Source organism: Rhincodon typus, chromosome 24 (genome assembly GCF_021869965.1).
Source record: "Rhincodon typus isolate 14 chromosome 24, sRhiTyp1.1, whole genome shotgun sequence".
Classification (NCBI taxonomy): domain Eukaryota; kingdom Metazoa; phylum Chordata; class Chondrichthyes; order Orectolobiformes; family Rhincodontidae; genus Rhincodon; species Rhincodon typus.
This window is the reverse complement of record NC_063355.1, coordinates 46,292,730-46,319,657: the sequence shown is the minus strand read 5'-3', so window position 1 is coordinate 46,319,657 and position 26,928 is coordinate 46,292,730. Positions and strand designations below refer to the sequence as shown.

At 42.2% G+C, this 26,928-nt stretch overlaps 1 protein-coding gene across 1 annotated transcript in view; it reads left to right on the top strand.

Moving 5' to 3' along the window:
• The first annotated feature begins 2,152 nt into the window (after positions 1–2,152).
• LOC109918331 (strawberry notch homolog 1 (Drosophila)) overlaps positions 2,153–26,928 on the top strand; it is a 60,903-nt gene continuing 36,127 nt past the window's right edge. Inside the window, exons 1-4 of the mRNA XM_048611765.1 lie at positions 2,153–2,536; positions 13,804–13,935; positions 24,305–24,599; positions 25,650–25,688. Coding sequence (XP_048467722.1) covers positions 13,804–13,935; positions 24,305–24,599; positions 25,650–25,688 — 466 coding nt within the window. The 5' untranslated portion in view covers positions 2,153–2,536. The remainder of the gene's footprint in view (positions 2,537–13,803; positions 13,936–24,304; positions 24,600–25,649; positions 25,689–26,928) is intronic.

Genomic DNA, 26,928 nt, shown 5'->3' with positions numbered 1-26,928 from the left:
CCGATACAGTCATCAATGTAACGGAGGAAGAGGTGGGGTTTAGGGCCGGTGTAGGTACGGAAGAGGGATTGTTCCACGTAACCTACAAAGAGGCAGGCGTAGCTTGGGCCCATGCGGGTACCCATGGCTACCCCCTTTGTCTGTAGGAAGTGGGAGGAATTGAAAGAGAAGTTGTTGAGTGTGAGGACGAGTTCAGCTAAGCGGATGAGGGTGTCAGTGGAGGGGGACTGGTCGGGCCTGCGGGACAGGAAGAAGCGGAGGGCCTTAAGGCCATCTGCATGGGGAATGCAGGTGTAGAGGGACTGGACGTCCATGGTAAAGATGAGGTGTTGGGGACCGGGGAATTGGAAGTTCTGGAGGAGGTGGAGGGCGTGGGTGGTGTCACGGACATAGGTAGGGAGTTCCTGGACCAAGGGGGAGAAAATGGAGTCTAGATAGTTGGAGATCAGTTCGGTGGGGCAGGAGCAGGCGGAGACAATGGGTCGACCAGGGCATTCAGGTTTGTGGATTTTGGGAAGGAGATAGAAGCGGGCAGTGCGAGGTTGGGGAACGATGAGGTTGGAGGCCGTGGGTGGGAGGCAACACTGGTCACCAGATCAGTTAAGAAATGTTTGTGTTTTATTTCCACTCCTCAACATTCCGCAATTTTCACATGAAAAAAAAAAAATCACACAGCTAGTAGATCACCTGGAGGGGCAAAAGGGAACGATTGAAGAGTTATGATGAGAGATTCCCTCTTAATACGTCGCAAACACATTGACAGCACAGCTCAACGCACTTGCTGTGTATCTCCCCGGTACCAATACAACTGCAGTGACTCCGCCGCAGTGCCACACAGGAACCTGTGCCAGCGTCTCATGGAGAAAATACTCACCTCTTCGGGATCTGGGCAATAAAAGCCAACACTATCCACAAACAACAGAATATTACTTTCCTAAATTGTTTTTAAATGATGGCTTCTGATTTTAACCGTGGTTAGCAAATATTTATTTAAAAGAGGTCACGTTAACATACATTACAAGCTTAGAACGAAATGTCAGCCAGCTGAGACACAGCAGCTTGCCTTAATGCTGCCTTTGATTCGCTTTTTGGAGAGGCTTGAGAAGTGGATTTGAAATAAGTTATTTATTGGTTGAGAAGCAACATCCAAGGCCACTTTTTACTCGAAGGGTGGGTGGGGAACAGCGTACTAACCCACGCCTTAAGTCCCCAAATGTGGGTTTTAAATAAAGAAGGGGCCACTGGCCTTACCCCGCCACATCCTACCTCTCCCCGACCAAACGCACCTCACTCATGACCAGCTGCTGGTTCTCCTTGGCCACCGCGGACTCGCCTCCGCCACTTTTCTTCGCCGCCTTCTGAGCCGCAGCCTTAACTTTCCCTGAAGAATTAAAACATGTCGCTGTGATATCCCAGCGAGCGACGGGGCGGCCTCTCTCGGACAGGAAACCGGTTCCGGGCCTTTCAGCGCTGCGGCGGCCCGTCCGCCATCTTTACGGAAATACCGTATTTACCCGAAATACCGGCCACCAACCCGCAGCACCGCCCACTACCACTAGAGGTCGCAGCATACAGACATAACACAATGACACAGTGTGGAGCTGGAAGAACACAGCAGGCCAGGCAGCATCAGCGGAGCAGAAAAATTGACGTTTCGGGTCGGGACCCTTTTGTGTTATCTCTGACTCCAGCATCGGCAGTTTTTACTATCTCATAAAACAGTGGCAGTCTATATTTACATAAAACAAAAAAAGAAGAATGAAAATTATACCCATTTTCCTGCAGACAAGTCAATGAAAAAGAAGCGGCAGAATGATTCAAATATAACTCTCGTTTGAAAAACAAATAATTTTTAAACGAGCAGAAGATTCAGTGACTCTACTCCCCCTTTATAAACTATTTAAATGGATGTTCTACCGGCCAGCCGAACGTCATTAAAGTTTCGGTAAGACCTCCTTTGATTGGATAAAAGTTGAGACCGGGCCCGGCTACGCAGGCTGTCCATCAGAGGAAAACCCCGCCCTCGACCTACGGGTCCCGCCCCTTCGGCTCCGGTGATTTTGAATTGCGCACTCGCTTCCCATTGGTGGTGCTGACGTCAGGGCGGGTGGGGATTGGCTGGGCTGTGAAGGGGGGTGGGTAAAGTGGGCGCGCGGTCACGTGACCGACTGTAGCCGCCGGTGATTTGGGGAGAGCGAAAAAAAAACAAACGTGAATTCAACAAAATTATGCCACATCTTTTAACTCTTTTACGGGGTCATCTGCTTCCGGTGGTACGGCGTGGGCGTGAAACGGTCAGCAGTCCGGAGCCCGAGCGGGCGGTTGGAGAAGGCGCCCGGCTGGGGGTCACGTGATGGATGATGGCGGCAGCGCCTGACATGGCGGCGATTGGTTAGCGGGCGGGCCGTGCGCGCACTGTCTCTTCAGCTCAGCGCCGCTGGTAGTCACCGGAGCCGCTCTCCATCCTCACCCGTCACACAACCTACATCTCTATCTATCGGGGAACTTATCGGCAGGGAACTAGACTGAGTTTGAGGTAAAATCTGAGGGAAGAAGTCATTTTATTTTTAAAAACAGAAATGGCCCCCTTCCTGTTCCTGACGTGAACGCGAGGCGCCGCTCGGTCGGTCAGTTTTTTTAAAATTTCCGTTACCGTGTAAGCGGCTTCGGGACCTTAGCCGGGATGCGTATCTCGTCGCCCTTAATTTCTGTTATTTATATGGTTAACTTAAAGACAAAAGAAGGAATCGGGCGGCGATGTTAGGACAATATCCGGCATGAGGCGGCTGGGCCTGGCTGTTTGGAGTTTGTGTGTGTGTGTGTTTGAGAGTGAGAGAGAGAGCGGGGGGGTTAGGGGGTGCCACGGTTTATTTCATTTCAGTTTCTGTTCTTTTCTCTCGATTGTTTAAAGTCTTCGGGTTTCGGCCACTCTCACCTGTAGTCACCATTACACAGCTAGAAAACAACCCGGAAGTTTGCTGTCCGTACTGAACACGTGTTATAAAGCAGAAGGTTAAGGTTTCACTCCCCTTCTCTCTACATTATCTTCTCCTCCGCATCATCTTTTGTGTGGATTTCGTTTTGCAAATCGTTTTGTATTCCCTTTCTAATGGGCCTCATTTCTAACTTTATTTTCACGTCCTTGGACGCCCGCGTTCAATGGTTTAACCGTCCTGAGAATGTCTATCTTTGTATGAACGGCCAGAGTTCCAGAATTGGCCACGGAAGACTGTAAACAAAGTTGTCCCGGCTCCACAAAGTGTCTGGGTGCTCCAGAGCCTTCTCTCGGCAATGGCATGAAAAGTATCCTGAGTGTAGAAATCTCAAAAATTGTGAATTCGCTTGTGTTCTCTTGAAATTAAATACAAGCATTGTTTTATTCCGCCTTCCCTTTTCTTCCCCTCCCCCAAACACCGTTCCCTGAAAACACGAGACGTAATGTTGACACGTTTCAATCTGTTGTGCAGGACGGCCTGAGAACTAACCTTTTAATTTCCTTTATGAATCACCCCATGGTAGGGAGAAATAAACCCGCCCTGATTGTTGTACCCTATCTTTCTTTAACAGCGAAAAAAATGCAGGTGGGCGAGAGATTGATTTTGTTTGACACTTTGGGGTTGTTTAGATTGTTTTCCCGAATTCCCAGTTTTGTGCTCTTTGTTAAAGGGAAAATAGCTAGAGTATATAAGATGTTAGTTTTGCTGAGATACTCCTGATCTTCAAGTATAGGGGTGAGAGGAAAGTCTATAAAAATCAACTTTAGTGATGGCTTTGTGCTCAACATGTGGATACAATTTCTTGATTCTTAATCAGATTTAAGAAGTCCACATGATCTATGAATAATGGAACATTGGTTCAAGTTGTTTAGTTAACTAGTTGGTGTGCTTAAATATTTGGAAGTGTTTTGGTTATGTGTAAGCCCTTGAATATTGCTAGTTACAGTGTAAATGTTTCTTTCCAACAGGATGCTTTTTCACTTGTTATTCCATCCTTGAGATACTTAGATTTTCCATTTAATGGTTTAAAAACCGCTTTGCGTACAGAAAGTTGACACTTCAACTGTGGTCATCTTCATTATTTTGTCAATGAAATGCTGGTTTTTGTTCTTTCAACAACATTAGCAATCCATGGTTTTCCAATGGTAGTCTGTGGTTGCTGAACTCACCACGTATATGGGATTGGAGTCAGATCCGTGTTGTGCATGCCTGTCCCTTTAGATTCTGATTATATTTTTCTGAAAACTACCATTTTTTCAGTCATTTAAAGTCAGAAGTTTTGCCTTAATTGAATTTGACGATCCCCTTGGATGCTAATATCTTGACCATTACCCATTGGGGCCTGTACCTCAATAAATTTAGTAATTGAAATATCTATTCCAAACAAAACAGTTCAGTTTGCTTCCATAAGACCATCAGGCGTAGAACAGAAGTAGGCCATTCCCCCCCATTCAGTGAGACCATGACTGATCTGATAAATCTCAACTCCCATTCCTGTCTTTTCCCCATAATCCCTGATTCCCTTGCTGATTAAAAATCTGTCAGTTGTAGCCTTGAATATGCTTAACAACTAAGCCTCTCCAGCTCTCTGGTGAAGAATTGCACAGATTCATCACGGTCTGAGGAGCAAAATTTCCCCACATCTGTCTTAAATGGGCGACCCCTTACTCTGAGATTATGCTTTCTGATTCTAGACTGTCCAACAGGGCAAAGTAATTTTTCCACATCTGCCTTGTCATACCCGCTAAGTATCTTTTATGTTTCAAATAGATCCTGTGCCTCTAAATTTGAATGAGTAGGCTAAACCTACACAAATTCTCTTCATAAGAAAATCCCTCCCCTAGACCCAAGATCAAATATGTGATCCTTCTCTTGGCCTGCTTGCAATGCCAGTATATCTTTCTGTAGATCAGTTGAACAAAAGCATTCTAGCTATTCTGTGCTCAACTAGAATGTCTTTTATTTCATTGAGACTTCCCTATTTTCAATACTCCATTTCCTTTGAAATACAGGCCAGGACTCCCCTTGCCTTCCCTATTACCTGCTAAACTTTTATCTTCACTTTTTGTTATTTATGTATAAGGATCCACACATACTTCTGGGCTGTAGCTTTCTGTAGTCTTGTCTTTATTTCAGAAGTATTCAGGTCTTCTATTCTTCCTTCCAAAGTACATAATCTCTCATTTTCTTACATTACACTCTATCTGCCACGTTTTTGCAACTCATAATCTGATTATATCTCGCTTTGGACTTTACCATCCTTATCACTCATCTTTCCACCTAGCTTTGTCGTCTGTAAACTTGGCTGTAGTATATTCATATTCCACATCCAAGTCATTAATATATATTGTAAACAATTGTGACCCCAGTCTGATCTGTAGCACTTCTCCTTATAGGTTGCCGTCCTGAAAATGCCCCCTTTTTCCCAACTCTGTCTTCTATCGATTAGCTACTCTACTATTGCTAATATACTACTCCTGAGCACCCAACAGCATAGGCTGTTAAGCAACCTTGTGTGTGGTATCTTATCGAGCACCTGGGAATCCAAGCATGTTACATCTACTGGTTCCCCTTTTCGCTATTTTGCTTGTTAGCTTCTCAAAGAAATCTAGTAAACTTGTTGGACATGATTTCCCCTTCAGGAAACCATGCTGATCGTGTTTGATTATTTTATGCATTTCACATAGTCTATTAGATCCTTTATAATAGACTGTAAACATTTAATAGATGTTAAGCTAAATGGCCTATTATCACCCATACAAATGTATTAATGCCCATTTAACCCATTGCCCATTACAAATGATTTCTTTGGTTACTGTATTTGTTTTGGTATGTTGCTTTGTTCTCCACATGTCATTGGAGTAAGAACCTACCTGAACTGATTTTTGTTTGACCTCAATTTTTGTTTATAAATCTACTTCAGTTTTTAGTTGTGGATGACATTATATCAAGTAATTGGGATTTGTGAAGCATTCCCTTGATTTATTTACCTTTTGGACCACATTACACTAATGGCAGAGATTAGGAGACTGACCATTTCTAAAAATGTGGCTGAGTTTCTATATCTTCTACTTGGAACCTCTTTCTGCTGATACTGTTTCCTATCAATTGTTGATGACCATTCACCATATTGCTTTGAAATAATCTGTAGCATGACTGACATCGGAGTTAATATTTTTGCACCAACTTGAGTGTTGATTTGGGTTTGCACTGGATCTATCTTAACTGATTGAAAGGAAATTTTTTTGTGACACGTCAGATAATGTTCATTAAACAAACCATTTCCAATTAGATTTTAAGAGCCACAGATTCATTTGGAACTGTTAATGTCTTGTGATGTTTGTTTTACAAACACTATTGTCATCAGTCCAGTTACAAATGATGACTTGCTTGTCGGTCCTGAGTTTATAAATCTGAAATTGAGCCCAATATTTTGGGAAGCTGAGGCAGCTGGAATTATGCACAGTACTCCAGCTGAAATCTCACCAGTGCTCTACACAATTGAAACAAAACTTCCTTGCTTGTGTATTCTTATCCTGCTTCAATAAAGGGCAACATACTTTTGGCCTTCCAAATTGCTGTGGATAATGTTGGCAAGGTAACTTATTGCCATCCCTGTTTACACTTGAAGGAGATGGTTAAACCTATCTTAAACTGATAACAGTGAATGATTAAAGATAAATTTCCCACACAGTCAAGATGTTGTTGTGTGATCCAAGGAAACTTGAGAGATGATGTTCTTTGGCTGCTGTCAAATTATCTCTAGGTGATGGAGGTTGTGAATTGGGAAGTTGCTTTAGTGCAGATGTTACTGCGATTGGCCAATTAATGTAGGTGGTGGTGTGTGAGGTATTGACAAAGGAGGTTTCTTTAGCGTTGGTGTCAAACTTTATTAGAGCTACATTGATTCCATCTTACTCCTCTTTGTCAGTGCTGAACATGATTTGGGAGACAGTTAAATAAGTGCACCTACCTACAATATTTGTTGTCTGATTTAAATTTCTAGTCAGAAGTGGCCCTGGGATGTCCGTGCTGGCCGTTGCTTGGTGCTTGTCCCAGTATTACGAAATATGGGGACTGATTGATTGCTTTGTTATGAGGAGTTGCAAATGCTGTGCCATCAACCAGTATCCATACTTGTTTCTTGTGGACAGGCCTTACCCGAGTGACTTTTCTACTACTCCATTGTTGAAGCAATACCAGAATGGTTTAACCTCTGAAATACTATGAATGGATTCAACTAAACTAAGTATGGGCTCAAAAACTGAAACTAAGAAGTTTGACAGAAATGTCCTTGTATTATCTTTGGATTTCCCTAATACCATTGAGATTCTATTGTTTTTGCTGAGTTGGTCAGTTTTGGAGTGGGGCATAATTCCCAATTATCATTGCCTTTTACTTTGGCTGTTTTCTTTTTCTGTAATTTGGTTGAGGTGATGACCAATTGCCTTTTAGCTCCACTAATTAAAGTACCTATAGCATAGAAACAGATTGTTTAACCAAATCAGTCCATAATGGTATTGATATTCTGCAACACTCCATGGTTTTGGTCAGATCCTGCCTTCCTAATCTATGCCCTTCTCAATCGTGTATTCTAACTACCTCCCTAAACTGGTGTAGTCATTTGGGAATAGGGACACTCTGTCCTCTTGGGAAGGGAGTTTAGGATTTTGATTCAGTGACTGTAAAGGAACAGTGATATCCTTTTAAGTCAGGATAGTGTCTGGTTTGGAGGGAGCTTGGTGTGCCCCTGCATCTGCTGCCCTTGCCTTACTAGGTGGTAGAGGTTGAATGAGTTTAGATGACCTGCTGCAGTGCAACTTGTGGATGGTACACGCTTCTGCTCCAATGCATCGGTAGTGGGTGGAATGCCAAGCAAGTAGGCAGCTTTGTAGTATCAAGCTTCTTGACTATTGTTGGAGTTGGACTAATTTAGACAGGTGAGGGGGACTGTGCATTTTCAGGATGGCAACCTGTATTTTGTGGATTTCTGCAGGAATCGATGCTGGGACCACAATTATTTACAATAAATATTTATAGCTTTGATGAGGAAAGTGAACATGTTAGATAAGTTTGCGGGTGACACAAATAGATTAAAAGACAAGTGGTGAGGATGACTATCCACAGAGATATAGAGAGGTTAAACAATGGGCAGAAGTGTGGCAGTTGGAATATAACATGGGCAAATGTGAGGTGCTGCATTTTGCCAGGAAGTTTAGAGGAACTGAATTATTTAAATAGAGAAAGACTGCAGAAAGCCATGGCACAGAGAAATGTGGGTGCCCTTGTGCATCTATCACAAAAATCTAGCAACCAAGGGAAGGCAAATGGAATGTTGGCTATTATTTCAAAGGGAATAGAAAGTAAAAGTAGGGAGGTCTTGCTAAAAACCTTACATGGCTTTCGTCAGGCCGCAGCTGGAAAACTGAACAGTTTTGGCCTCTCATCTAAGGAAAGAAAAATCGGCATTGAAGGCAGTCCAAAGAAGGTTCTCAAGACTGATGTAAGGGGTCTGTAGGACGAAGGAATCTTATGATGAGAGGTTGGGCGCCTCATTTCATTTTAGAAGAATGAAAGGTGCCCAATTGAAATACACAAAATTCTTTGGGGCCTTGTCAGAATAGGTAGGTAATGGCAGGGAGAGGGGTTGGGAATTAATGCAAAGCAATCTGAGGAAAGGGAATCATTCAAGGACAATAATGGACAAAGGAAATCGAGCCAGCATTGTACAGGGCCACTGAAAAATAATGACAATTGTACGAGTGATCTTAACAAGTCAATCCATAAGGCTTTGTTCCTTAATGCATGGAGCATTTTCATATAATGTGGATGAATTAATTGCACAGATGAAACGGGTATAATATGTTCAGAATTATGGAGACCTGGCTGCAGGGTGACCAGGAGTGGATGAACATCTAGGGGTATTCAATATTTAGGAAGGGCAGACTGGGAGCAGACAGCTTGGGGCGGCCAGCAGCATGACCAAGAGCAAGCAGCCTGGGGCGGGGGCAAATGCAAGCAGGAGAAGTTGAGCCCCAATGAGCAGTCAGAGTTCAGTCCACTTATGGACTGTGGTGTTGAACTGTTAACTGTTGCTTTGTTTTCCTGCTGATTAGAACATAAGAACTAGGAGCAGGAGTAGGCCGTCTGGCTCTTCGAGCCTGCTCCGCCATTCAATAAGATCATGGCTGATCCTTTCGTGAACTCGGATCCACTTACCCGCGTTCTCACCGTATCCCTTAATTCCTTTATTGTTCAAAAAAAATCTACTTTTTTTAAAAGCGTTTACTGAAGTAGCATCAACTACTTCACTGGGCAAGGAATTCCATAGATTAACAACCCTCTGGGTGAAGAAATTCCTTCTCAGTTCAGTCCTAAATCTGCTCCCTCTAATCTTGAGGCTATGCCCTCTTGTCCTAGCTTCACCTGCCAGTGGAAGCATCCTCTCTACTTCTATCTTGTCTATTCCCTTCATAATTTTATATGTTTCTATAAGATCCCCCCTCAATCTTCTGAATTCCAATGAATATAATCCCAATCTACTCAATCTCTCCTCATAAGCCAACTCCCTCAACTCCGGAATCAACCTAGTGAACCTCCTTTGCACCCCCTCCAGTGCCAATACATCCTTTCTCAAGTAAGGAGACCAGAACTGCGCACAGTACTCCAGGTGTGGCCTCACCAGCACCTTGTACAGCTGCAACATAACCTCTCTGCTTTTTATTTCAATCCCTTTAGCAATGAAGGACAAAATTCCATTTGCCTTCCTAATTACTTGTTGTACCTGCAGACCTACCTTCTGTGATTCATGCACAAGGACACCCAGGTCCCTCTGCATAGCAGCATGCTGCAACTTTTTACCATTTAAGTAATAATCCTTTTTACTATTACTCCTACCAAAATGTATGATTTCACATTTATTTACATTGTATTCCATCTGCCAGACCTTTGCCCACTCACACAATGTATCTATGTACCTCTGCAAAGTTTCACAGTCCTCTGCACACTTTGCTTTGCCACTCATCTTAGTGTCATCTGCAAACTTTGACACCCTACACGTGGTCCCCAGCTCCAAATCATCTATATAAATTGTAAATAATTGCAGTCCCAACACCGATCCCTGAGGCACACCACTAGTCACTGACTGCCAGCTAGAATAGCACTCATTTATCCCCACTCTTTGCTTCCTGTTAGTCAACCAATCCTCTATCCATGTTAATACTTTACCCTTAATGCCATGCATCCTTATCTTATGCCGTAGCCTCTTGTGCGGCACCTTGTCAAAGGTCTTTTGGAAGTCTAGGTACACCACATCCACTGGGTCCCCATTGTCCACCTTGCTCCTAATGTCTTCATAGAATTCCAAAAGATTTGTCAAGCATGACCTGCCCTTCATGAACCCATGCTGCGTCTGCCCAACGGGACAATTTCTATCAAGATGCCTTGCTATTTCTTCCTTGATAATAGACTCAAGCACCTTCCCCACTACAGAGGTTAAGCTAACCGGTCTATAATTCCCCATCTTTTGTCTTCTTCCCTTTTTAAACAGTGGCGTCACATTTGCTGTTTTCCAATCTGCGGGGACTGCCCCAGAGTCCAGCGAATTTTAGAAAAATTCGTAAGAAGGACTGTGATGTTTAACTTTTTAACTTTGTTTTCCTTATTTGTCTGCTTTCTGTTCAGTAAGATTCTATACCTAGGTACCTTTGTATCTAAGATGGCGCTGTAAGTGGCAACTTGTAAACTTTTCACTGTACTCATGTGAACATGTGACAATAAACCTAACTCGCCTCAAAAAAAAAGAAAGGGTGGTGATGGAGCTATGTTATTGGTTAAAGTGGAAATGATGCAATAGTGAAGATGGATATTAGCTCTGATGTGAAATCTGTATGGGTATCTATATGAGAAAAATGAAGGGGCAAAAAAATTAGTGGGAATTGTATATAAACCCTGAACTCTTGAAAATGTTGCCAATAGCAATAATTAGGAAATTAGAGGCATGCAACAAAGGAACATCTGTAAATTATGCGTGACTTTAGTCTGCATATAGATTGGGTAAATGAAATGAGTAACAGTACCGCAGAGGAGGAATTGCTGGAGTGTACACAGGATGGTTTTCTGGACCAATGTATTGAGAACAGGCCATCCTAACCAGTTGTGTAATGTGATATAATGTAAAAAGAAATAATTGGCAATCCACAGTCCCCTGGAGAAACATGGGTGTGGCAACTTGCGTTGAGAGAAAATTCATTTCTTTGCACTGTTTTTGCTTCAGATTTCAAGCATTCTCAGTTCTTTGTGTTGATGTTAGTTGGCAGTCTAGTTGAGATGCCTTGAAATGAGCAACTATAATATGATAGAAATCTTCTTCATAATGGAACATATATAGTTGATTCTAGGCTAGGGTCCTGAATCTAAATAGAGGAAACTGTGATGGTATGAGGGCAGTATAAAAACTGACCATAGAAGTTCCTATAGCTTTGTGAAGCTAAAAATTAAGGACAACTGCATGGTGCCTTACAGTCAACCTTACAGGAAACTAAAATGAAGAGCAAAGAAATGGCTCACCAACAAAAAACATAGTCATGGACTGCTGGAAAATCTCAGCACGTCTGGCAGCATCTGTGGAGAGAAAACAGAATTAACACTTCGGACCCAGTGACCCTTCTTCAAAATTTAGTCATCAACTAAATTTTGTATTTTTTTAATACTCTCAAAGGAGGACAAAAATAACATTCCAAAAATGTTGGGGACACAGGGTTTAGTCAGAAGGAGGAACTGAAGGAAATTAATGAGTAGGAATTGATGGGTGGGAAGGCTGATAAATCCCCAGGCCCTGATGGTCTACATCCCAGAGTACTTAAGGAAGTGGTTCTAGAAATAGTGAATACATTGGTTATCATCATCAAGATTCCATAGACTCAGGTACTGTTCCTATAGATTAAAGCTAATGAAGCCCTTCTGTTTACAAAGGGAGGCAAAGAGAAAACTGGGATTATAGAACAGTCAGTCTGACATGCGTAGTGGGGAAAATGCTGGAATCCATTATAAAAGATATAGTAGCTCAGCACTTGGAAAACAATAAACAGGATTGGACAGAGTCAGATTGGATTTTCAAAAGGGAAACAAATCTCCTGGAATTCTTGGAGGAAACTTTGAGTTGATCAAGGGAGTCAGTGGATGTCATTTATTTTGGGCTTTCAGACAGCTTTCAACAGGGTCTCACATAAGAGATTAGCATGTAAAACTGAAGCACATGAGATTGGGGTAATCTATTGAGATTGATAGAAAATGGGAAATAGGGTAGGAATAAACAATTTCCAAATGCAGGCAGTGACTAGTGGGGTACTGCAAGGATCAGTGCTAGACCCCGGTTATTCACAATATATAATAATGATTTAAATGGGGGAGCTAAATGTAATACTTTCAAATTTGCAGATAACACAAAGCTGGATGGGGGAGTTAGCTGTGAGGAGGATGCAGAGATGATTGTGAGATTTGGACAAGCTGAGCGAGTGGGCAAATGCATGGCAGATGCAGTACAATGTGGATGTGTTATCAAATTTGGTAGACAAACAGGAAGGCAGGTTATCATCTGGCTATATGTTGAAAGAGGGAAAGGCGCCACTAGACCTGGATGTCCTCATACTGGTCACTGAAGATAAGTGCCCAGGTGTAATGGGCAATAAAGAAGGCAAGTGACAAGTTGGCCTTTGTAGGGAGAGGATTAGCATGCACGTGTAGGTATATTTTGCTGCAATTGGACAATGCCTTTATGACACCACACCTGGAATATTGTGTACAGTTTTGGGTATCTTACCTAAGGAAGAGTGCTGTTACTACAGAGGGATTCCTGAGATGGTGAGACTGGTGTATGAGGAGAGGTTAAATTGGGAATCTGTTTTGCTGGAGTTTAGAGGAAAGAAGGGGATCTCGCAGACACCCATAAAATTCTAACAAGACTAGACGGTAGTTTGCAGAAATGGTGTTCCTAATGACTGGGGAAGAAGCAGGGCTGTCTGTCTAAGGATATGGGGTAAGCCGTTTAGGACTGCAATGAGAAATTTTCTTCACCCAGAGTTTGATCCTATGGAATTCACGACCACAGCAGTTGAATCCAAAACATTGTGAGATTTTGGGAAGGAGTTGGGTATGACACTTGTGACTAAAGGGATGAAAAAAAAATGGGGAAAAGATGGAAACAGGCTATTTTGTGGATGATCAGCCGTACTAATGAATGGTGAAGCAGGTTTGAAGGGCAGAATGGCCCACTCCTACTTTGTTTCTAGAGAAACCCGGCAGGTTTGGCAGCATTTGTGGGAGAAAACAGTTAACATTTCGAGTCCAGTGACCCCAAAGAAGGGTTACTGCACTCAATGTTAAGTTTTCTCTCTACAGATATTGCCAGACCTGAGATTCTCCAGCAATTTGCTTGTGTTTGATTCAGGTCTCCAGCATCTGCTGAGGTAGACAACTGGAAAGACAATATGTAGAATAGTTCAGTTTTTCTACCTTCTTGTGGTACTGCAAGTTGAACCTCAAATCTTGGACGCAACTGAAAATTTGCCGATTTCTGTTGCGCAGATAAATCGAACCTCCAAACCCAGGTGTTTTCACCTTCAAAATAAATCAACTGTGTACTCTAGTGACAAGGTGTTGAAACTGAAACAGTTGCCAAAATGTGTAAGAGAAGCTGCTTTTGGCAGCTGCACTTTTCTTGATTCGGTAAGTTGGGTATGTCATACTATGTATAGTGGAGGCTTTTTTATTTGCAATCCTGGTGTAACCTTGTGCTGTTTATCTACAGATGACAGACCCAGGTCAAGATCTTCTACTTGCTGCTTTGAGTGAAAGTGGAATTAGCCCTAATGACCTCTTTGATGCGGATCCACTCGACACTAGCTTGATGTCACCTCTGCCATCCAGTGGCGTACCACAGGTAAAAGTGGTTTTTGATCATTTATTTGGTATCTGCATTAATTTTAGTCCACAGTTTTCTTGTTTATCTTGGGCATATTTTGTAATTTGTGCTATTCTATATTGCATCTTTATCAACAATATATATTCATTAAATAGAAGGGGAAGCTAGGATTGATATGGTGTTTGTGTATCTTCGGCCCATAGTTTGCTGAAATCCTGAATGTGTATTTTAACAAAACATTCTGTTCCAAGTATGGGGTCATGTTATCTCCAAGAAACTGCCGATAGTTCAGTTTTGGCTTTTAAAAAGCAATTGGGTCATTCGTTTCATTCTTGTATGGGATGAGCGTTGCTGGCTAGGATGGCATTTTTTTCGCATGTGCCTCGTGCCCTTGAACTGATTTAATTCTCTAGGCTATTTGAGGATGGTTTTATTTAAAACCTTTACATGCTAAGTAAAATAGTAGAATAATATAGTAGTGGAATGCCATTGTGATTTTATGCGTTTAGGAGTGGGGCTGAATTTAGTCATAGAGAATGTCCGTTCTTAAAGAATGCAATCTAATATTTCAAACAGTTTTCCCAACTCTGGTCAATATCCACCAGTTCTTTAGTACTTGACAGGGAACAGGACAATTTTCTGCAGTGAAATCAGAGCCTGGGACTCAAGTGAGCATGACGATATTTGCTGTGCGGCAATGTTTCATCCTAAAGGTCGGTTGATATGTTGAGGTTGGGTAGTATTTTTCACTGCTCATTATTTGTAACAATAGTTTTTTGTGTGAATACAATTTTGCAAAATACTTCGGAAATGTTATAATGTTGGATAGCAACAACACAGTGCTTCTAAAATGGCTAGCAGTTTAGTCAAAAAGAGGTTTTAAAGAGCTTCTTAAAATGAGGAAGAAGTGGAGGGATTTAGAGAGCTCAGAACCTTAGTTGCTGAAGGCATGGCCATCAAAGCTGGAGCATCAGAAAGGAGGGATGGTCAGAGTTTATAATTAGAGGAGCACAAATATGTTGGATAAAAACAAAAGAACTGTGGATACTGTAAATCAGGAACAAAAACAGAATTTGCTGGAAAAGCTCAGCAGGTCTGGCAGCATCTGTGAAGGAAAACCAGAGTTAACATTTCGGAACTGGCGAAGATGCAACACCTGCCCATTTGCTCCTCCCTCCCCAGTATCCAAGGGCCCAAGCATACCTTCCAGGTAAAGCAACACTTCACCTGCACTTCCCAGAATCTCGTCTGCCGCCTTCGCTGCTCACAACGTGGTCTCCTCTACAATGGGAAACGAAGCATAGACTGGGTGACCACTCCTCAAAACATCTGCGTTCTGCTCCCAGAAAAGACCCTGGGCGTACATTTGCCTGCCAGTTTAACTCGCCATCCTGTTCCCTGGCCAACATCTGTTTCTGGCTTGCTGCAGTGTTCCAGTGAGGCTCAGTGCCAGCTGGAAGAACAACACTTCATTTTCCGCTTGGGAGCCCTGCAGCCCTCCAGACTCAATATCGAGTTCGATAACTTTAGGGCCTAAACTTTCCCATGGCCTAGCCCCCTACCCCACACACCAGGCCTTGTTATCACATAGCCTGCCATTACGCACTACCTATTGTTAGTCACTAACAGTCCCCATTAACAGCTATTCACCCTCCTAGCCAGATCATCTATCCAACTACTCCTCTCTCTCTTCAGGCTCTGTCCTTTATCCTAATGTTTATTCCTTACCCCATCCTGCTTCCTATTTTCTGCGTATAAACTGATGTTTTCTCAGCTACCATCAGTTCTGAGGAAGGATCACCGGACCTGAAACAGTAACTCTGATTTTTTTTTCTTCACAGATGCTGACAGACCTGCTGAGTGTTTCCAGCAACTTCTGCAGATGTGTTGGACCCTGGTAGAACTAGGAGGTTACAGTCAGAAAAGAGCAAAGCAATAAAGGATGGTGAAAGCAAGGATGCAGATTTTAAAATTAAAGCATTGTTGAACCACAGACTAGTGTAGATCAATAAACGTGGGCAATGAGTGAACAAGATTTGGTGTGAATCAGGACATGGTCAGAGTTTTAGTTGACCTTGGTTCATGGAAGGGAGAAGGTGGGAGTGATTGTCTTTGTTACCACAATACTTAATGAGAATTTAGTGAATGAATTGAGGCAAGGTTGGAGTGGATAGATATTATTAAATTGGAAAGGGTGCGGAAAAGATTTACAAGGATGTTACTGGGACTGGAGGGTTTGAGTTACAAGGAGAGGCTGGAAAAGCTAGGATTTCCCCTGGAGCGTAGGAGGTTGATGGATGAGCGCACAAAGGTTTATAAAATCATGAGAGGCATCGATAAGGTGAATAGCAAAGGTTTTTTCCTGAGAGAAGGGGAGTTCAAAACTGGAGGGCATAATATTAAAGTGAGAGGAAAAAGATTTAAAGGTGGCAACTTTTTCACACAGGGTGGTTTGTAGATGGAATTAAGTGCCAGAGGAAGTGGTAGATGCAGGTACAGTTATAACATTGAAAAAACATTTGGGCAGGTACATGAAATGGGAAAGGTTTAGAGGGATATGAGTCAAGTTCGGGCAAATGGGACGAGTTTACTTTGGGAGACGTGATTGGCATGGACAAGTTGGACCTCGGACTATTTCCGTGCTGTGTGCCTCTGACTCTGAAATGACATTTCAGAGGTTGAAATAGGCAGTATGGTGAAGGCACAAATATGTAGTTGGTTACATGAGTCATGGTTCAATATGACACGGATGGACTAGGGTAAAGAAGGGAAGTAACAGATTAAGGTCTTCATATGTGAGTCCATAAATTTGAGGGTGCGATTGGTGGAAATTGAGAAGTTTAAGGAGGCTGCCTGCTGGAGAGAAGAGAAAATGAGGTTGACCTTACATGCAAGAATTATGTTGGCATAGTGAACTGATTTCACAGGGGAGAGCATGTCTTGATAACATGGGTGCTAAAATAAAACAAAGAACTGCAATACTGGGGAAATCTGAAATTAGGACAGCACACTGCTGCCTCATGACACCGGGATCCTGCGTTCGATTCCACTCTCGGGCGATTGACTGTGTGGAGTTTGCACGTTCTCCCTGTGTCTGCATGGATTTGCACCCTGATGCACCGGTTTCTGGAGGAAAGGAGGGTGGGTCTGGGTAGGATGCTGTTTGGAGGGTCAGTGTGGAATTGATGGACCAAATGGCCTATTTCCCCCATTGGAGGGATTCTGTGATTTGTTTTTCTTTATTTATTCTTGGGATGAGGGAGTCACTGGCTAGGCAGCATTTATTGCCCATCCCTAATTGCCCAGAGGGCTGTTAAGAGTCAACCACATTGCTGTGGGTTTGGAGTCACATGTAGCCAGACCAGGTAAGGATGGCAGTTTCCTTCCCTACAGGACATTAGTGGATTTTCCCGACAATCAGCAATGGATTCGTGGTCATCGTTAGACTCTTAATTCCAGATATTTTATTGAATTCAAATTCCATCATCTGCCATGGCCCCCAGAAAGTTATCTAGGTCTCTGGATAAACAGTCCAGTGATAATACCATTACTCGTCACCTCCTGTTATTCTGTGATAAAACAAATTACGAGAGAAACTTGGCAAGTTTGGCAGCATTTGTGGAGATGAAATGGAATTAATGTTTCAAGTCCAGTGTGATTTTTAATTACTGTGATGTTTGGATTTGTTAACTTGAATTTGAAGTCGTGTTGACATTTAACACAACATCCATGCTACTTGAACTTTTTGATGATGTGACCCTCAATTACTAAGTTTTGCTCATGAGTTCTGGACATCCTGAACAATTTTAGGTGAATCATTTGTAGCAAAAGCATCAGTCTATCTATAGCTGTTAGAATCCCACTAACAACAATAAAATACATTGCTAAATAAACACCTTAGTGTTGGGTGAGATTAGCCAGATGAACAGAAGGAAAGACTCTGCAACTTTTCAAATTTCTTGGTGCCCTTTACATCCACTTTGAAATGGCAGATTCAGTTGTGTTCACCTTCTAGCACAGACTATGACATATCAGACAGTGCACTCCTCCGGTTTCCCCCTGCCTCCTCCCCACAACACAGACGTGTGCACGCACAGGCACAGACACACGAAATGGGTGATTCAATGTAAATAGTGAAATAGTTTTTTGTAAAACACAAAGTAGTTTGGCATTCTCCAATCTTAATCACTTCAAATTATCTTCTGCACTTCAGTGTTTGAGGCTGGAACCCTGTTCTGTTGTGTTTACACAATATGCAACACCCATATCTAAAATGATGCTATTCCCAAGTGAAAAGGACATTGAGCAGGCTTTGTGCCCTGTTTGTGATCAGCAGCTCTAGCTAGAGAAGCTGTTCTTTTTTCGAGGAATGAAATTGGAGACAGTGCCAACAGGTATTCATTAATAAGGTGCTAAAACTTTATGCAGATGCTTTGTGAAACCTGCTCTGATTATTTCAATCACAGCATGTTTTTCAGAAATGGCATTGGGCTACAATAAATCTAAGATAACAAGGTGTAGAGCTGGATGACCACAGCAGGCCAAGCAGCATCAGAGGAGCAGGAAAGCTGACATTTTGGGCCTGGACCCTTCTTCAGAAAATCTACATCTGTATACAAAATATGTAATGCCATGCTTGAACTTCTGTACTCTTGTAACAATAATCATACTCTGTTCCAGTACAAATTGTGAGAGAAGCTTTAGAGGGAGGTGCGTGGCGGGGGTGTGGCTGGGGGGGTTTCCTTGAATGGAAACATTTTGCTGTTGAAAAGGTGGTGGGCAAGAGGCCGAGAAGGATTGGTCAGTGATTGGTTAAGGGAGATTAAAGATCAAAGGCATTTTAGAACAAAAGACAAAGACCATATTAATGGTTGCACTGAAGACTGGACATAATCCAGATTAGGTGATAATGACAATGAGTGAGCTCTGACTGAGAAATTGCATGAAAAATGAGATGTGGATACTAAGAAGAGGGAACATCAAAACTGAGGCTAGAGTTAATGGTTTGAAGGCCATGATGCCAATTTGTTCAAATGAAACCTTTGACGTTAAGTGCAGTTACATCTGCCACTTATCACCTCTTGAATTTAGTTCTTTCATCAGTGTCCCAATAGCCATGGTGGAACCTCAGTTGAACATTGGTAAGTAGGTTATTGGTGTTGGTAAGTAATTAGTATCTTGAAATAGCCCCTGCTGTTCGTTTAGGAGTAGACAAGGATGTTGATGGATCTCTTTGAATATGCACTGCTTTCTGTGAATCGGACATATTGAGGGCAAAGAGGAACATTGGAACAGGAGTAGACCATTGAGCCTACTCTGCCATTTATAGCAAAAGCTGACTGAACGCTTAAATGTCTCTTAGTCACCCTATCTCCATAACACTTTATGCCACTGGAAATCAGAAATCTATTATTCTCCCTTTTAAATATACTCAGCTATCACAACCCTATTGGGTTAAGAATTCCAATGATTCACAGTGCTTTGAGGTAAAGAAAAACTCCACCTTATGAGTCCTAGATGGCCCCTTATCTTTAAATTGAGATCCCAGTTCTAGACTTCATAATCAGGGCAAGCATCTTAGCTGCATTTATCATGTCTACCCCTTTAAGTGTTTTGTAGATTTTAATGTGATCCCTCTCAGCACAGGCTCAGTTTCTCCATTATCTGGCAGTCCTGTCATTCCATGAACAAGTATGGTAAACGTTGGCTTCTCTCCCTCTGTGGCAATAATATCTTGAGACCAAAATGGCACACTGTACTCCAATTCTGTACAACTGAAGGGAGACTTCTCCTGTTCTATGCACGTTGGTTAGACGCCAGCGTTGTAGTTGCACTTGTAGCGTTTTTAGTGTTGTTGAGAGCTGAAAGAATGGACTGCTGGATTGTAGACACAGATGGATAATTACTTGTGCAAAGAGTTTTGAACCATGTTGTATGTAATTGTGATTGTATCTCACAATCCTTTAGATTAATACATGCAGAAACAAGATCTGTGGCAGGGTGCAATTCCAGGCCTTGCAAGGTCTTGTCATATAGATTTTGGTATGACTAAGGGGAGAATGTGCAGAAATTTTTTGCACCAATGGGAGTGATTAATCAATGTTTCCCAGTAACACTTTAGCTAACTCTAATGTGGTAATATGCATTCAAGTTTAGTATTCAGTTGAGGGAGGGAACTAAAAGTCACTTCTCTATGGTACATGGAGAAATGTTCTTCAGGGACTTTGAGGAAAGAGAGGTAGTTGTGGGGAAGTTAATGTTGTAGCAGTATTATTGCTAGACTATTAATCTAGAAACTCAACGAATGCTCTGGGAGCGTGGATTTGAATCCTGTCACAGCAGATGGTGGAATTTTAATTCAGCAATAAGAAAAATCCACTAATCATGAAGGGTTGTCAGAAAAGGCCTTGTAGCTCACTAATGCCTGTCAGGGAAGGAAATCTGCCATCCTCACCTGGTCTGGCCAATATGTGACTGGCCACACCAGTGTGATTGACTTTCAACTGCCTACTGAAATAGCCTAGCAAGCCACTCAGTTGTATCTATCACAACGAAGTTTCAACAAAGAAATTGAACAGAAAAAACCACCTGGGGTCACCCTAGGCACGGAAAAAGGCAACGGCAACCCTACTAACATATGGGTCTAGTGTCAAAATTGGGAGAGCTGTCTCATAGACCAGTCAAGCAACAGCCTGACATAGTCATACTCATGGAATTATACCGTATAATGTCCCAGACACTTACCATTGCCATCCCCCTTTGTCCTGTCCCACTGGTAGAGCAGACCCATCGGAGGTGGCGACAGTGTTACACAGTTGGGAAAGAACTGCCCTGGGAGTCCTCCTAACGTTGATACCAAACCCCACGAAAAGGTTTATTCATTCTTGGGATGTGGGCATCTCTGGCTAGGCCAGCATTTATTCCTCATCCCTAATGTCCCTGAGGGCAGTTGAGAATTTATCATATTGCTGTGAAGTCTGGAGTCGCATATAGGCTAGACCAGGTGAGGACGGTAGATTTCCTTCCATAAAGAGCATCAGTGAACCAGGTGGGTTTTTCTGATGATCAACAGAGATTTTGAGACTCTCAGACTTTTAATTCCAGATTTTTTTATTGAATTCCATCATCTGCCATGGAGGGATTTGAATCCATGCCCATAGAAAATTAGCTGAGTTTCTGTATTAATAGGTTTCATAGAATCCCTACAGTGTGGAAACAGGCCCTTCGGCCCAACAAATCCACACCGAACCTCAGACATCCCACTCGGACCCATCCCTAATAACCAACCTAATCTACACATCCCTGAACACTACGGGGAATTTAGCATGATCAATCCACCTAGCCTGCACATCTTTGGACTGGGAGGAAACCCACGCAGACATGGGGAGAATGTGAAAACTCCACACAGACAGTCGCCCGAGGGTGGAATTGAACCTGGGCCCCTGGCGCTGAGGCAACAGTGCTAACCACTGAGTCACCGTGCCGCCCCTAGTCTAGTGTTAATACTGCCCATTGCCTCCCCATAGTCAATGGCTTCAAGTTAAGCACGGGCAAAGAAACCTCCTGCTGATTACCACGTGATGTCCTCTCTTCGCTGATAACTCAGTGCTCCTTCATGTTGAACAACATTTGGAGGAAGCACTGAGGGTAGTAAGGGTGCAAAATGTACTCTGGGTGGGGGATTTCAGTGTCCACCACCAAGCATGGCTTGGCAGCACCACTGCTGAAGAAACCCACAAGAGGGAAAACCTACTCGACTCAACCTTACCAATCAGCCAGCTGCATATGCATCTGTCCATGACAGTATTGGTAAGAGTGATCATGGCGTAGTCCTTGTGGAGATAAAATCCTATCTTCACGTTGAGAATATTCTCCATCATGTTGTGTGCCACTGTCGCTGTGCTAAATGGGACAGACTGCCAACCCAGCCAATCTCCACCCCATCAGTTGACTGTTGATCATCAGCAAAGTGATAGAAGGTGTCATCAGCAGTGCTATCAAGCAACATCTGCTCAACAATAACCTTCTCAGTACTGCCTATTTTGAATGCCACTGGGGCACTCAGCTCCTGACCTCATTACAGCCTTGGTTCAGAAATGGACAAAAGAGCTGGATTCCAGTGGTAAGGTGAAAGTGATAGCTCTTGACATTAAGGCTGCAATCAAGAGTGTTGCATCAAGGAGCTAGACTGGAATCGGTGGACATCAGGGCCAACTCTCCACGAGTTGGAGTCATGCCTGGCACATGGGTAGATGGTTGTGTTGTTGAAGATCAGTCATCTCCGCTCCAGAGCATCTCTTCAGGTGTTCTTCAGGGTAGTGTCCTAGGCCCACCGTCTTCAGCTGCTTCATCAGTGACCTTCCTTCAATCGTAATGTCAGAAGTGGGGATGTTCGCCAATGACTGCACAATATTCAGCACCATTTGCAACTCTTCAGATACTGAAGCAGTACATGTTCAAATGGAACAAGATCTGAACAATATCTAGGCTTGGACTGACAGGTGGCAAGTAACATTTGAACCATACAAATGCCATCTCCTTTAAGAGATAATCTAACCACTGACCCTTGACATTGAATGGTGTTAACATCACCGAATCCCCCACTATCAATGTCCTGGAGCTTCCATTGACCAGAAACTTAACTGGACTCTCCACATAAACGTAATGGCTGCAAGAGTAGGTCAGAGACTAGGAATACTGGGGTGAGTGACTCACTACCTGACTCCCCAAAGCCTGTCCTCCATCTACAAGGTACAAGTCAGGGATGTGATGAAATGCTTCCGACTTGCCTGGATGGGGACAGCTCCAACAACACTCAAGCTTGACAAAGCTGCCTGCTTGATAGGCACTACATCCACAAACATGCACTCTACCACCAACTCTCAGTAGCAGTAGTGTGTACTATATACAAGATGCACTGCAGAAATTCACCAAAGTTCCTTAGACAGCACTTTCCAAACCGAAGACCACTTCCATCTAGAATGACAAGGGCCGCAGATACATGGAAACACCACCACCTGCAAGTTCCTCTCTAAATTGCTCACCGTCCTGACTTGGAAATATATCGCTGTTCCTTTGGTTGCTGGGTCAAAATCCTGGAATTCCCTCTCTAAGGACATTGGTCAACCTACAGAACGTGGGCTGCATGTAGGAGTAATTCAGAATGGTGTCCTGTTCCTTGTGTAGGTTGAATATCGATGCTTTTATATGTATATATTTATTTCTCTGTAATTATGATACAAGTTCTTTTCTTGAATGTGGTGCTGATCATAAGGGTCAGAGTGAAGGAATTTAAAGCTATGGGGGCGAAGTCAATTCTTTAATTTAATGATTCACTTCCCTGAGGGTCCTGTGTTGTTTCTGTGATTTCTTTCTAAATTGACTTTTAGGGAAGTCTTTGGTCTGTAAGACCGCTGACCAACTATTTGGAACATGAACAATATGCTTGAATTTGCATTTGGATTGGAAAGGAAAAGGTTAGGTTTTCGGCTTATATTTCAAACTCACAAGGCCAATTACATAGGTGTGAAAGCTGAACGACCTGAAGTGAACTGGCATTATATGCTGTGCGGTAGATCAGTAGAGATGCAGTGGCAGATATTGAAGGGGATATTTCAGAATAAGTATATTCCTACAATAAAGAAATTATGAAGCAAGGACCCATCTTCCTTGGTGAATTAAAGAAGTTGGGGATGAGGAAAAGGCACAACAGAAAAGATAAGTTGCACGTCAGATGATTGCTCAGACAAATGGATGGTAGAAAATGACCAAAGGATTAATCAGAAGGAAGAAGTTAGTGTGAAGAGAAGCTAGCTAGAAATGTAAAGAGTATTTCTACATGTATTTTAAAATTGAAAGGATCTGTCGACAGTGAGAATGGGAAGATAAATATTTTGCTTCAGTTTTCACACAAGGGTACAAAAACATGTAGCAATAGCTATACATCAGGAAGTGGAAAGGAAAGGAGAGGAGAACTTAATGAAATTTTAGTCACGAAGGAAGTGGAGCTAAACAACTTGGAGCTGCGAGCTGACAAGTCTCCAGGTCCAGGTGGACTTCATTATAGGGTCTTAAGAGTTTGCTAATGAGGTTTTAGATGCATTCATGTTAATTTTTCAAAATCGCCTAGATTGAGGGAAGTTTCTGTTTGATTGGGATAGAGGGGTTTCTTTGTTAATTTCAAGAAGGGTGAGAAGCAGATTACATGAAACTGTTGGCCAATTTGCTTGTGGGACAAGTGGTGGAATTGACGTGACAGTTAGGCACATTTTGAAGTTTCCATTAGGTCACATTTTCTTTTTGGAGAATAGAACACTGGCTATTTAGACTTTTTTAGTTGTTATGCTTGTAACATAAAACAATAACATTTAATTTTCTTCCCTAACAGCCGCCAACAGCTACCACATTTGTGCTGAATCAGCTGAATCAGCTTCCAAACTTGGGAACTACATTAATTGTGACAAAGGCATCTGTTAATGCAGTGTCTCGACCCACAGTTAGTGTAGCCAAGGTTGTTCAGACCAGCTCGCTTGCACCATCATCTACAGCAGCTCCAACTGTAGCTACAGCATCAGCCAAGGATCAAATACAACTTAAAGACTTGCTTAAAAGCAACAGCCTATCTGAACTGATGAAAATGAAGCCACCGTCCAATATTGTTCAGCCAATTACAACAGCAGCCAGTAAGTTTTATGCTTGTTCCATTCAATTGTATTTGATGTACATTTTGATGTGTTTTAAGTTCAATACCCCTAAAAGTAGAAGTACAGGTAGTTTGCTTGTAAAGCGATAGTTGCGTTCTTGTGTGACATCGCGTTATAGAAAATTGTCTTACAGGGAAATCACTATACCTGTACAGCAGAAAGCTTGCATTATCCAAACAGCATCCACTGTTGATCAATCACATTAGTCAATTCGTGTTAACGAAATGCACGTTATAGCAGAAATAACTGTACATGTAAAATGTTCTTTTATTGTGTAGCCTTATTGACTTTGTTTAAATTTGATTTATAAAAACTGATGGTAATTCATAGAATGGACAAGTTGAATTTAAAATGTTTTTGTACAGATTTTTTGGGAAAATGCAAAAGTTTAGCTGAATCTGTTTAAATTTTGTGGTGTATGTCAGTCTGAGTATGTTTGTGCATCTGATATATATTAACACAAATGTGATCCTGGAAATACACAGAACACAAGTCCTGAATTTGGCAAAAACTTGAGGCTTCACCTCCTATAATTCTTCCATTCCTGTTTCATTTACACAATGGCAGCTGTACACATTTATAGTTGGTCAAAAATGAGAGCACAGCAGCATTCTGAGAGAGAAGACTGGTGCATGCTTCATAATCACCAGCTTGTGTTGCAGTTGCATGACTGCTCATGGGTTTACTGTGAAGAGGATGTGCAATTTTTAAGGAAAGTAGTAGACCCTTTGGTTTTACAGCCTTGTCAAAACAAAATAATGGAGACAAACTATTATTGAAGACACTTAAAACAATGCTTTTATTAGATGTATATGTGTAAAATATTGTGCAATCCATGGTCCATCAATACCTTCAGAACCTACTTGCAATAAGTTTGAAATATGACTCTATTTTTATCAAGCATTTATTTAGTTTTGTTTACCTAGATAACTGTGTGAATAACACTTAATATTGATGCAAGCTACTTAGTACAAAGGAGTTGCCAGCAGTGGGTGTTAGAAACTTTTTCCCTAATTAACTTTCTTACAGAAATTGTACTACTCACTTCTAAGATGATGAATAACCCAGGTAAAGTAATGATGCTGTCAAGCTATAAGAAATGGTCACAATGGGTGCACGCTTCTTTTCTGTAAGGTGTGAGACTTCCAACTTAATACCAGTTAGTTGCAAAATGTTCCTTGTAAATGGCAAGTCAATCCATTGTGAAGCTCACCACCTTTGGCGAGTATTGGTGATGCATGTTAAGCCAAGAAGTAATATGCTTTTACAGCCTGAAGGCTTGAGTTGTGTAACTTTTCACACTACGGCAGCCTGTTGAATCTCCACCAAGCAAAACAACACACTGTATTCCTCTCAGAATCTGAGGATTCTTGCTTTTATCAAGGTGTCACTTTTCAAATTTGGCATCAAGATAAGCTTTGTAGTATAGTTTGGTGTTGCACATTGGTGTGGGGTGAAATAAGTTATTAATTGCATGTAACCATTTATTTTCTACTTGTTCCAAATTGCTTGTGTCTTTTATCACTTTAACCTGAAAAGGATGTATTAAAATGTTTAATTTGGTAGAATGAGCCTGATTGATACTGCATTTCACAGTCTGAGTTGATGATTGAAACAGATTGTCAATATTTAATAGATTAGACAGGTAGAAGAAATGCGCATCTAACAGGATGTGGGAACACTGTATGGAAGCATAAGCGCTAACACAGATTTGTTGGGTTAATTTATATATACGTGTACCTTTCATGATGAATAAGCAGCCTGGTGACCGCCTCTAAATGGCAAGTTAGATTCGTAACACAAGGGACAGGTAATGACCATCTCCCAATAAGAGAGAAACTAACAAATGCCTCTTGACAGTCAATGGCATTGCCATCACTGACCCACTGTCAGCATCTGGGAGTTCCCGTTGGCTGGAAAATGAACTCGTGCAGCCATAGAAATATTGTGGCTACAAGAACCGGCCAGAGGCTAGAAACCTGTAGTGAGTGACTCAACGTGTACCTTCCAGAAACTGGCCTGCAAGTTGGGATTGTGATGGAATGTTGTTCACTTGTCTGGATGAATGCAGCTCCAACAACACTCCAGTTGATCCCATTGAGGGCAAAGCTGCTTAATTAGCTCCCTGCCCAGTACCTTCAAAGTTAACTTCATGGCAGCAGCAGTGAGTATCTTCAAGATAGATTCCAGTAACTCACCAAGGTACCTCTGACAGCACCTTTTCAAACTTGCAAACACTATCACCTTGAAGAGAGTAGCAGAAACATGAGTACCATCAACTGCATGTTCTTCTCCAAGCCCTGCACCA